Below are 12,595 nucleotides of genomic sequence, written 5' to 3' on the forward strand. Positions count from 1 at the left end.
TGTCAACCATGATCCAGAGAAACGACGAGAAGACCCACAATCTCATAATCATGGGAAGGTGGACACGTATCTCCACTCTCAGGGATCGTGTACCAGACCACGATCCCCAGTCTTGCTGGTCATGTAACAACCCCTGGGTACTATAAATAGAGGACCCAGAGCTTCATTTAAAGGGATGGATTTTTTGGATTGAGAGACTTTGGGATCGATCATTTGGATTAACTTCTAGGAAAATCTATGACGAATGAACTCTTCAGTTCATCTTTGTAATTGTTAATTGAGTGATTCAATACTAAATGTTAAGTGGATTAGGTTATTACTATTCATCAGAACAGGGTTGAACTACTATAAACTCCAGTGTGTTTTGTTTAGATATTTGTACTTTGTCATATATTTACATTTATATCGTTCAAAAGGTGTTGTATATCGTACATATGATCGTTGGCCAATTTCACAAGTCAACAGTGTGCAACTTTCAAGATGAATGGGGTGAGTGACGATGCTATCACATTAAGTTTGTTCCCATTCTCACTAAGGGAAAGATCCAAGAGTTGTTTAAACTCTCTGCAGGCCAACTCTATTAACACTTGGGAGGAGCTAGCACAAAAGTTTCTCGCAAAGTTCTTTCCTTCATCAAAGGCTGCAAGGTTGAGAGGACAAATCAATAACTTCTTCCAGAATGATGGGGAATCATTATATGACACATGGGAGAGGCTTAAAGAATTGTTGAGGAAGTGTCCCCATTACGGCATTGAGAAGTGGTTGATGGTCCACAATTTCTATAATGGGTTGTGCAATACTACACGCACCATCATAGATGCTGCAGCAGAAGGAGCATTCATGGGAAAGAGTGCTAATGAGGCCTATGCATTGTTGGAAGAAATGGCCATGAATAACTGCCAATGGCCTGATGAATGGGCTACTAGTAACAGAAAAGTAGTTGGGATTCATGAATTAGATGTTATCACAGCACTAACTGCTCAAGTTGCCACCTTAACTAAGCAGTTGCAGAAAAATAGTATTTCAGATCAAGCAATGCAGATGCAGACGGTGTGTGACAGGTGTGGAGGTTCTCGCCAATTTGAGCAGTGTATGGCAGTAGAGGTGAATAATGTTATCCCTATGGAGCAAGTGAATATGATGGGGAATTTTAATAGGCAAGCCAACAACCCTTTCTCTACCACTTACAACCTAGAGTGGAGGAATCACCCTAATTTTTCATGGAGAAATAATCAAGGGCCTCGAAAAAAAATTCAGCAACCCATTTCTCAAGCTCCACCTCAAGAAATGTCACAACCACCGGTTTCTCTAGAGAAGACAAATGAATTACAAGTTGCACTATTGACTTTGACCAACTCACAAGCTCAGTTTATGACTAAAACTCGGCCATCCATCAGAAATCTTGAAATGCAAGTGGGCTAATTGGCAAATATGTTACAAAGTAGACCTCAAGGAAATTTTCCAAGTAATGTTGAGGAGAATCCTAAGGAACAATGCAATGCAATCTCCTTGAGGAGTGGTAAGGAGTTGGTAGAACCAATTGAGAAATCTAGTCTTCCATCAAAAATGGAGTATGAGAAGAAGAATAAGGTGGATGAAGAGGTTAATGATAACCTTGAGAAGAAGCAGCCAGAAATAAGTATTGACCATCACATCAAGATCCCATATCCTTAGAGGCTGCAAAAGAAGACGCTTGACAAGCAGTTTTCCAAGTTCTTAGATGTTTTTCGAAAACTTCACATCAACATTCCCTTTGCAGAAGCCTTAGAACAAATGTTGAGTTATGTGAAGTTCATGAAGGAAATCTTGTCAAAGAAAAAGAAACTGGGGGATTATGAGACGGTGGCACTTACTGAGGAGTGTAGCGCAATACTCCAAAAGAAACTACCTCCCAAGCTTAAAGATCTGGGTAGTTTTACCATTCCTTGTACTATAGGGAATGTGGTTTTTGAGAAGGCATTATGTGATTTAGGGGAAAGTGTAAATCTGATGCCTCTATCTATCAATAGAAAATTGAAATTGGGAGAAGCTCACCCTACTACCGTGTCCTTACAAATGGCGGATCTTTCAATGAAGCACCCAAGATGTATTATTGAGGATGTATTGGTGAAAGTGGACAAATTCATCTTTCCTACGGAATTTATTATTCTTGATATGGAGGAAGATGGAAATATTATGAGTATTCTAGGGAGACCATCTTTAGCTACTGGAAGGGCGCTACTTGATGTACAAAAGGGGGAATAAAAGCTGCGAGTGCAAAATGAGGAGGTAACATTTAATGTTTTTGCTGCAACTAAAATTCCAACATGTTGTAGAGTGGAAGTGATAACAAGAGGTAGTAGTAAGGTGGAAGTTATCAAGAGAAAGGCCATTGCTCAAGATGGTAGTCGAACAGTGCGTAATCGTGTGAAAAGGTTCTTTAGTGGGAAAGCTTGAATGTTACATGAGCGGTGGAAAGCTCCAAAAAGTTGCAACATCATAATAAAGGCTTTCTCCTATGACACTTTGTCTCTTAAGGATTCGAGGGGTGGACTTGATCCGAGTTAAATTTGAAGATGAATTCAGCATCCGGCTAAATGACGTTAACGACAGCGCATTTGGAGGCATTCCAATCATTTATTTGCATTTTTTTAGCTTTATTTAAGTTTTGGATAATGACCATTTTCATTTTAGTATTTTGAGTATTTTTTTTTTTATTTTAGGATTAGTTTTAATTTATGTCATTTAGTATTAAATTTGTAATGTTGAATCGTGAAAATCGAGAAAAAGAAAGCAAGAAAGAAAAAAAAAAAGAGTAGAGTCGTGAGGCTACTTAGGGCCCAACTCATAAATTACCAAGTTTAATCCATATCAGCCACCACATTTTGGCTACCTGAGGAAGACGATGGCAAGGGTCCTTCGTCGTGAGCAGTCTGAGTTTTTCAGGTCATTTTCTTTTCCTTAGCTTTTATTTAAACATTTGGGACAATGTTTAGGTTAAGTTTGGGGGAAGGGTTTTATTATGTTGTATCTATATTAGGTTGTTTGTTGTGTTAGTCGTGTTGTTTTGTTTAGGGTGTTTAGAGTGTAATTGAATCAAGTTGAAAATAATTAGCCAATGATAATATGATTGAGTGATGTGCTGTATAAATTGAATGGAAATAAAAGCTATAAAAAATCGTGTCCTTGGTTGAACTTCTCTTTTAGTTTACATGGGTCCACTTAAATAATTGAGAGCTTAATCATGATTTTTAATAAATTTTGTGTAATTGAACAATTTTTATGCTTGCTAAGTTTTTAAACTAAAAATAAAATATGAAAGTGTTGTTATCCTAGAACTTTTTTGCTTGCTATTTGAGACAAAATTCTAGATGATGCATGTTTAGGAAGATGATTGTAAAGACCCGACTAATTTAAAGACCCCGGACCTTTAAAACTACTAAGACATAACTACTATCTCTTGGATACATACATAAAATAATCAAACTTTATTATTAATACATAGAAAATCTAAAAGTAAAATAGAATATGGGATCCCATTGTTCATACATAAAGTAATACAGAAAACAAAGCTTTTATTTAAATGTTCAAAGTACTAAGTGCGAAAATTTTAACGACATAATTCAAAAGACTCAAAAATAAATAATGTCATCCTCGATCGGTCTCATCGAATCATTCTTTTAGTTCCTCGCCCAATACACAAGCCAAAGCTGCCTCGGATCCATCCTGCCTTCCATGTTCATTTTCCTGCACAATCTAAATAAAAAGGAATGAGCCTAATGCCCAGTAAGGAAAAACTACTGAAACATAAAACATAAGACTGAAAACATAAAACATAAAATGGACTACAATATTAATGGTCATTAACTCATTATCGTAGTATGTGATAAAAACCGATATAGTCTTGTTAACTACTATTTTAGAGGTAGGTTTAGACACAACTATAGTCTACGATAACAATAAAAATCTTGGAATTTGCTATCTAAGCAACCATATTTCTTGAGCGACTAAAGACATAAAAACATACAAACACATAGCACATAGCACATAAAATCCAACTTATTTTCCTTACCAAAATCGAGATATTAAAGACAAGTGCGAGATCAAAAACTCCTAAAACCTAACATTAAAACCATAAGTTTCCTAAATAAAATAAGATGAAGAGAAGATCTAAACCATCAAAATAAGGACATACCGAAAAATCTTAAGTTTCAAAGAAATCAAGTACCTAACCAAAAGCCATTATAACGAGTTAGGGTTTGAAGTAAAAGAAAAGAATAAGAAGAATAGAAATAAACTAGACCTAAGAATTAAGAGTACCTTAGATAGCTTAGAACTTCGATCTATAGCTCAAACACCAAAATCACACTATAGCTTACTTCCCAAGTGTTTAGAAAAGCTTAGATTCGAAAGCTTTAACCCCAAAACCCTAGTGTTTCTCTCTAGAACAAAAATAGCAGCTTGGAGGCTCTAAAAAGTGTTTGAAAGATGATGAAATTGACTGAGTGAAGGGTCCTTTTATAGAGTTCAAGGAGTGAAACTATCTCCCATTAAAATGAATAAAAATGGCATTTTTTTCACTCAAAAAATGCCCAGAACTCAGTCAAAATCGTTCAAGAACAAGTACAAGCTGTTGAGGATTGATTCTAGCTTTGGATTTCATGGAATTTCAAAAATGGCTCATGGAGCCTATATATCGCCCCTATAGGCGATATATCGACTGCCCTGTTTTCCCGAGGGTCCATGGTTTCATTCATGCAAAGTTGACTTGTTTTTCCGTATTAGCATAGGCGATATATCGACCCCTATAGCTGCGATATATCAGCTTACACTTATGTACTAAACCACGTTTTTACACATTTTGAGCACACTTAAAGTTGTTTAAACCACTTTGACTGAGTAATACGAGATCCTAGCATCTGAGGGAAGGTTCTAGACTTCCTAGGCCTATCCTTGATTATTTTTATTCATCTAAAATCCTTAAATCCTTAATAAATATACATGTGACAAATGTCACATTCTTAATTATTCTATGTAAATCTTAGGCTATAATAAATAATATTTCTAGGACCAACTTCAATATTTAAACCTTATGATAAAATTAATATTTATAAACTATAGGCTAAACTCATAAAATTCATAACTGTCACTATGAGTTTCCAAATAATTCCTAGCTTGAACCAATATCCATGAAAACTAAAATACTACGGCATAAGATAATATTATCAAACTAAGTAAAATTCCAAGACACTATAATGACTTAGGCAATTCTTTGAACCGTTTATGCCTTTCAAGCTAACATTTATTATTTAATCCCTAGTTACCCAATCTTGAGCCTAATTTGATTCTTTTTGTTTGACACTTATTTTGAGCTTATTTGAAACTTTGTTATTTTTCCTTCCCTTTGATATACCGTGAGCATATAAAAAGTGATTGGGGGATGGTTTGTAACAGGGATTTATATGTGGAAATTTGTGTTACTAATAGAAGGAAAATTGAGAGGAAAAAAAATATTGAAAATGAACTACACTCCAAATTACAATATAAATAAATAAGTTTGGGGGAGTGTAGTATCATTAGAAAAAAAAATGAAATGAAAAAGAAAAAAAATTAGTTTATGAATTCTCTCTCAAAGTAAGAAAATTTGGGAAATTTGGGATTATTTTTTGGGGTTTGTAAGTTGATACAAGATTGGTGTGTTTAGTTTGTGTGCTTATGGTATATTTGAGCCTAAATGAATATTTCATCTACCTTTATCTAAGCCATTCAATTATAAGTTATGAAATTCCTATTGATTTCTGAGCATGTGTTGTCTACATTAGTGGAGATTAGTAAGTATAGCAAGCTTATGGGATAACGAGTGATTAATTGATTGTAATGAAAAAAATTTGGTGAGCATGAATTTTTTCGAATACATTTTTTTATAAATCATGATTTTGAGAGCTTTTATTTTTGTTTGTACTTAAGTGAATTGGAAGAATGTTTTGACTGAAATTCTGAATTATAAGTTGATTTTCCTGAATATTATATAAGTGTGTTAGTCATCATAGGTTGAAGCTTGATTGTTGTTGTTGGCTTAATTCAATGGTGTTTGTTGTTTAGGATTTTAGTCGAGTTTGTTTAATGTTGTGTTCTTTACTCAAGGGCGAGTAAATGGTAAGTTTGGGGGAATTTGTTAGGTCTGTTTTAGTATTGTTTTAGAGTAGGTTCTAAGGGTGTGTTTTTAATCCTTTAGGTTATTTTGGTGCAGAATTATGCTTGTGTTTTATGTGTTTTTCAGGTTTTAGTGATTACTCAAGGGTTGGTGTGGACATGGTGTAACTAAGGGTTAATTCAAAGATAAATGGCATATTTCTTGCGTTAAATGGTGTTTGATCGTGTCAAGGCACTTTAGAAGAGAACGATGGTCGAAAGGAAGCTTAAAACGTTGATTTTTAAGATGGAGCTATTTTGAGCCACGACGCTTCAATGCTGAGTCGTGGTGCTAAACCATTTTGAGCCATGGCACAAGAAAGCTAGGTCGCGGCGCCATCGAAGTTAGAGGCTCCTCGACTAGGGCTTATCATGTTAGGGCCGCGACACTTGAGTCCGTACAATGTATGGAAATCGTATTTTTATGGGGGCAAGATGGTCTTTTCAGAGGGAATCGCTAGGGTCATTATAAAAACATAATTATGAGCGATTCAAATCGCTTCTGGCCGCTGGAGAACAAGAGGAACTTGGAGATCAAGATTGGGGAATTCACCAAGAGTTTTTCTTCTTTTCTTCTTTAATTTCTTTTTCTATGTTATTTTCTGAATCAATGGATGTTATGAATTTAATTATGAACTAATTTTATTATATAGGGTTTTAATGTAGTCTCTTGATACTTTATTATTAGTTAATGCAATTTATATGATTTCTACTTCTTTATTGTGATCTATGCAATCTGTGCTTAATGAATGTGAGTTATTTGATGTTGTTGCTTGTGAATTTGATTCAAAATCTGAGAGGTGAGAGTTACATATGTGATAGTTGAATAGACATAATTTTGATATAGGACGAGAGTACCTATATGGTTTGTGTAGCTTTTAGGATTTCTATTCTTAATGCTTGCCTTATGTTGGAATTTATCACAGAAGTGTAGAAGATTCACATATAGGTTGAGAGATTTATATATCATAAAAAGAATATAAATTGTATTAGTAAATCCGCTATCACAATAAGAGAGAGAATAGTGAAATTGTATTGATGAAGTAATAAAGTGGATAGATGATGAAATTAAATACCCTAGGTTTTCATCCATTGAATTCATTTTGTTTTTATTTTTTTATGTTATTAGTTAATTGTTAGTTTTGTTAATTCTTGTTTCTGTTATTGATATTCTTGAATCTAGAATTTATTAGCCAAATAGAATTAGGATATCAATTATTGGTAGTTAATAAACAATCTATGTGAGAAGATACTCTACTTATCTATATCTATATTATTACTTATCTACAATTGTGTATACTTGCACATTCAAATTATTGCAACACCAACTCATGTTGGATTATATATCCCTTTAATTGGGATATATAATTCAATGTACACCGGATAAAAATTTTCATTTAGTCCTAGTCTCTTCCATGTCCCTGGTAACAAACGGGCCGTTAGGTTTCTCATTCTCAACTCCTAAGCCCAAATTATTAAAATTTACTTTATATATATATAAAAAAAATTCTCAGGTGGGAAAATTATATAACTTATTTCAAATTATAAAAAATAATAGGCCTCTATATCAATTTTCTAGAATCCTTACATTGTCAAAATTGGTCTTGAATGGTGTGAGATAAAATTGATGAAGGAAAATAGTTTAATATTTGCATGCTTGGAGTTCCATAAAAATTGGTCGAAAGGAAAATAAAAATAGTCCAATGATACATGTCCAATTCAACTATCAAGTTATCAAACTTAATCATATTATGGGTGATATAGCAATGAAAATGAAAAGAATGTTTCTAGATTATTTGATAGTTCAATAAACTTAAAATATTTAATTTTATCGATTTTTTTATTAAATATAAATTTATATATTTTTTAAATTATAAATTAGTTCTTGTCACATCGAAATAAATCAAAATACAAACTGTCTTAATTCTAGAAAATTTATTGCTAAAATTTTAGTGAAAACTCGAAATTACTAAATATAGTTAAGTAAACAATTTTTCAAATTAATTATTTTATTTTATTTTAATAAATTAATATAATTTAGTATTCAAAATTTAACAACTCCATGAGTTGTTTTATCAGCTTTGATCAAGTAATTAAACAACTTTTAAGGCATCACACACACTTCAACCCTTGATGATTTTTTTAATCTTTCAAAAAATATTGTTCTTGATATTTTATGAAAGATTGGTAGGTGTTTTTTAAATGGGATTTTTAACATTTCTCAAAACAAACCATTAATCAATAGTTTTTTTTTTGTTGGATTCCAAGTGTTTTATATTTATAAATTTGTAAAATCATACTCATATCTTAAAACATATGCATCTCAATTAGTGTATATGTTCTCCAAACACACCATTAAATCCAAAAAAGCTACTCAATTTAGAAGTTGAGTACTTTAAAACATTATATTGACTACAAATTATAATGAATACTAAACTATTTACACTTTTTGTTTTTTTATATATATTTTTTGTATAAAATATTTTATTTGCTTTAGACTCATGGGGCATGGTACTTCCCAGTTCCTACATATCTATAAAGAATGTAGCTTAAAGTTTGGTGTGTGTTGGTTCAAGTTGGACAAGAAATCTTCTTATTTCTTCTTCTTCTTTTTTTATTATTATTGAAGCGTTCTAATTTCTTCTTGACCAACAAGAAAACTAAAAAACAAAAGAAACGTTTGAAATTGGTGTTAAATTGGAATGTGGAAATATCTATAGAATTCATTAATTCTATAATAATTTATAGTTTTTGTATACTTAGTAACCTTAGTAATCTATATGTAGAACTTTGTTGTTTATCATTTTTAAGAAGAAAAAAGAAAGATAGTCAACAACTACAAAAGTTTATTCTATGTCAACCAAATAGAGATATTTTGTATTTCATGTTTGTATCAAAATAAGAAGATAAGGACTAATGTATGCAAACTTTGAATGGGTTAGGTAGTAAAATGACCAAAAAGAAAAGATTGGGGGCTCAATTGCAAAACTTGCTAAATTTTGGGGTATAGTATGTTTAGCATAAAAAATTTGTTTTTGTAACAAAATATCTTTTCACCGTTTTTTTTTATTTAAGGTTTTTTTTTTTTTTTTTTACAGAGACCATATTTTTGTAATAAAATAATCAAAAATTGTATTTTTAAAAACTCAATACCACATTTAAAAAAATATTATAAGCTGTAAAAAAAAACATAAATATTAATCATTACTGAAAGGAAAAACTAAAAATATACATATAGAACATGATCAAACCACTTTTTCAATTTAACTGTTCAATACGTTGGCCCAAAAAAAACATAAATAAAAATTTGCCCTATTCGAAAAAAACATAAAATCTAGTATTAAAAAAGCAAACAGCTGTTTTCTAGGAACATACAATCATTGTGGCCAAAAGAAATTTTCGAAGTATGAGAAGTAATTGTTTTGCTCAACATTATTCTTACCAAATTGTTGAGTTGTGTGAAACAAAAGTAGTGGGGGCAGATGGTTAAGGCAACCAACACCAAGCCCTCCATGGTCAATAATCAGCTCAACTGAAAAGCTTCTCAAGCAAACTCAAAAGTCTTCCACTCTTTAGTTTTCTTGAGACTCTAACTCTTTTCCACTTTCCAAACCTCACCAAGAAAACTCCCATTGTCTGTTCAAACAAACTGATTAAGATTAAGCCCATGAATAATTGTCTAAACATCAAAACTTAGCTTCAACACTCAACTGGGTTATTGGTAATGTTGGTTTATCTTCCTTCTTTTTTTTCTTTTTTCAGTTCAAAGGTATCAAACTATTACAACAACACATTCATTCTCTCAGTTTTGTTTCACTATCTCCCATGGAGTTACCAACTAAGCACCCGGCTTTTGGTGGCCGGAAAACTTCATACTCAATGGAAACCCGAAACCTTTCATACAAACTGAGAACCCTTTTTGATGACATGAAATGGGATTGTTTTGGTTTTAATAGAAAGACAGTTCCAAAGTTGATTTTGAAGAGCATAAATTGTGAAGCAAAGGGAGGGGAACTCACTGCCATTGCTGGTCCTAGTGGGGCGGGGAAAACCACACTGCTCGAGGCTCTTGCTGGGAAGATATTGCCTAGTGAAGTTTCTGGTCAAGTTCTTGTTAATGATAAGCCTATGGTGATAAGAAGTTTCAAGAGAATATCAGCTTATGTCAAACAAGTTGATACTCTATTCCCTTTACTTACAGTTGAAGAAACACTCATGTATAGCGCTCTTCTAAGGCGGTCTGGTAACCGAAAAGAGGCTGCAGCTAGAGTCAGACAGTTGCTGAGTGAGCTGGGGTTGGATCATGTTGCAGCTTCAACGATTGCTGGAGGATCGAACAACGCCATTTCAGGTGGCGAAAGGAGGAGAGTTTCGATTGGAGTTGATCTAGTTCATGACCCTGCTGTGGTTTTCATTGATGAACCAACTTCGGGTTTGGACTCAGCTTCTGCACTCCATGTAGTTTCATTGCTCAAATCCATGGTGGTTAATCAAGGTAAGACAGTTATTCTAACAATACATCAACCTGGTTTTAGAATTCTCGAGCTCTTTGATCGAATTATACTTCTCTCAAATGGGAATATAGCTCATAATGGACCGATGAATCTTCTTGAAGAAAGACTTAATTTTGGCTGCAATCGAAAAGTTCCTAAACATGTCAATGTCCTAGAATTCGCAGTTGATGTTGTTGAGAGCTTGGTCACACAAACTTCAGAAACTTATTCTAGCCAACAAAATAATGATCAAGATTCAAGAAACCGGCTTCAAACTAGCAATGGTGGTGAGGAAGAGTCTCTTTCCTACACGAATTCTCAAATCGAGGAAGTCATAATACTAGGACAAAGATTTTGCAGAAACATATTCAGAACAAAGCAACTCTTTGCTACAAGAGTTGTACAAGCAGTGGTAGCTGGTTTAATACTTGGAACCATATTCCTAAACGTTGGAAGTAAACAAGGAAAAATAGTTCTACAAACCAAAACAGGTTTTTTCGCCTTCAGCCTCACTTTCTTGCTATCTTCTTCAACAGAAGGCTTGCCAATCTTCTTGAATGAGAGAAGAATTCTAATGAGTGAGACAGAAAGAGGAGCTTATAGAGTTTCCTCCTATGTCATGGCAAACTTCCTAGTGTTTCTCCCTTTTCTTCTAATGGTTGGCTTTCTCTACGCCACACCGGTCTACTTTTTAGTCGGGCTAAGGAGAGAAATCGACGGTTTTCTTTACTTCTCTCTTGTGGTTTGGATGGTTCTCTTGATGTCAAATTCCTTTGTGGCATGTTTCAGTGCTCTGGTTCCCAATTTCATCATGGGGAACTCATTCATTGCAGGCTTAATGGGATCTTTCTTTCTCTTCTCTGGGTATTTTATATCAAAGGATAGGTTGCCTGATTACTGGGTTTTCATGCACTATTTGAGTCTATTCAAGTACCCTTTTGAGTGTTTTTTGATAAATGAGTATGGAGGGGAGAAAGAGAGTAAAAGGTGCTTAGAAACTGATGGAGGAAGAGGATGCAATCTGTATGGAGATGGGTTCTTGAGACAGCAGGGTTTGAAGGAGTCTCAAAAATGGAGTAATCTAGCTGTGATGTTGGGTTTCATTGTTGGGTACAGAGTGCTTTGTTTTTTGATTTTGTGGTATAAATGTTACAGGACTAGAAACTAGTTACCTTGCTAATACTTCTTATTTTCTTTCTTCTGGTCTAGAGGATATATATGTATACATAGTCTTTCTTTTATATTATTCATTGTCCAAAAGCAAAATGATAATTTATCATATACAATATAATAACATTTCATTTGATTATAATAAGTTAAACAATGCTTCATTTATATTTGACACCTCCATTACTGTGAGTAATGTGGAAACAAGCTTAGGACTTCAGAGGAGCTTTAAAACTTGGCTTCAACTTCAAGCAACCACTCTAGGTGTAGGTTTTAGGAAGCTACAATCTATATATATTATTTTAATTTATTTAATGATTCATTTATTTAATTTTATAAGAATATTCTGTTAAATATAAGAATATTCCGCTAAAGTTAACCGAAAAAAATAAATAACATTTAAAACCAAAAATTTATGTTATTTACACAGTTTATATATATACTAGATACAAATAACTTGCAATGCAAATTTACTTAGTTTTATTTATAGAATTTATTAATTACTTTTATTAAATTTATATTAAAGTCATATAAATTTTAAATAAATATCTTATTTTAATTAAATAATTTATTTATTTTTGTTTAAGTTTATGTTTGTTCTAGTTTTTGAATTTATGAGTATATTATATGTTTAATGTAATATTAAATATTATACGTGGATTTTAAATTGAAGTTTCTTACTAGTCTTTTTTTAAAAATAATTTATTGCTAATTGACAGCAGATTATATTATATGTTTAATATGATATTATTCTAATAAGTGAG

At 32.8% G+C, this 12,595-nt stretch overlaps 2 protein-coding genes and 1 non-coding gene across 3 annotated transcripts; 2 read left to right on the forward strand and 1 right to left on the reverse strand.

Annotated features, from left to right (window-relative positions):
• The first annotated feature begins 480 nt into the window (after positions 1-480).
• LOC133800078 (uncharacterized) lies at positions 481-1,422 on the forward strand. Its single transcript, XM_062238052.1, has one exon. The coding sequence runs from the start codon at positions 481-483 to the stop codon at positions 1,420-1,422; it is 942 nt and encodes a 313-aa protein (XP_062094036.1).
• Positions 646-752, reverse strand: LOC133802967 (small nucleolar RNA R71). Its single transcript, XR_009877709.1, has one exon. It is a non-coding gene; the product is annotated as a small nucleolar RNA R71 (small nucleolar RNA).
• Positions 1,423-9,139: 7,717 nt separating the features above from the next.
• On the forward strand, positions 9,140-11,905 carry LOC133802625 (ABC transporter G family member 10). Its single transcript, XM_062240973.1, has one exon. The coding sequence runs from the start codon at positions 9,997-9,999 to the stop codon at positions 11,830-11,832; it is 1,836 nt and encodes a 611-aa protein (XP_062096957.1). The 5' UTR covers positions 9,140-9,996; the 3' UTR covers positions 11,833-11,905.
• Positions 11,906-12,595: the final 690 nt, after the last annotated feature.

This window comes from Humulus lupulus, chromosome 9, assembly GCF_963169125.1.
Source record: "Humulus lupulus chromosome 9, drHumLupu1.1, whole genome shotgun sequence".
In the NCBI taxonomy this organism is placed as follows: Eukaryota; Viridiplantae; Streptophyta; class Magnoliopsida; order Rosales; family Cannabaceae; genus Humulus; species Humulus lupulus.

Bases quoted from the DNA above. Each gene is read 5' to 3' on its own strand.
- LOC133800078 (XM_062238052.1), top strand. From the start codon at position 481: ATGAATGGGGTGAGTGACGATGCTATCACATTAAGTTTGTTCCCATTC.
- LOC133802625 (XM_062240973.1), top strand. From the start codon at position 9,997: ATGGAGTTACCAACTAAGCACCCGGCTTTTGGTGGCCGGAAAACTTCA.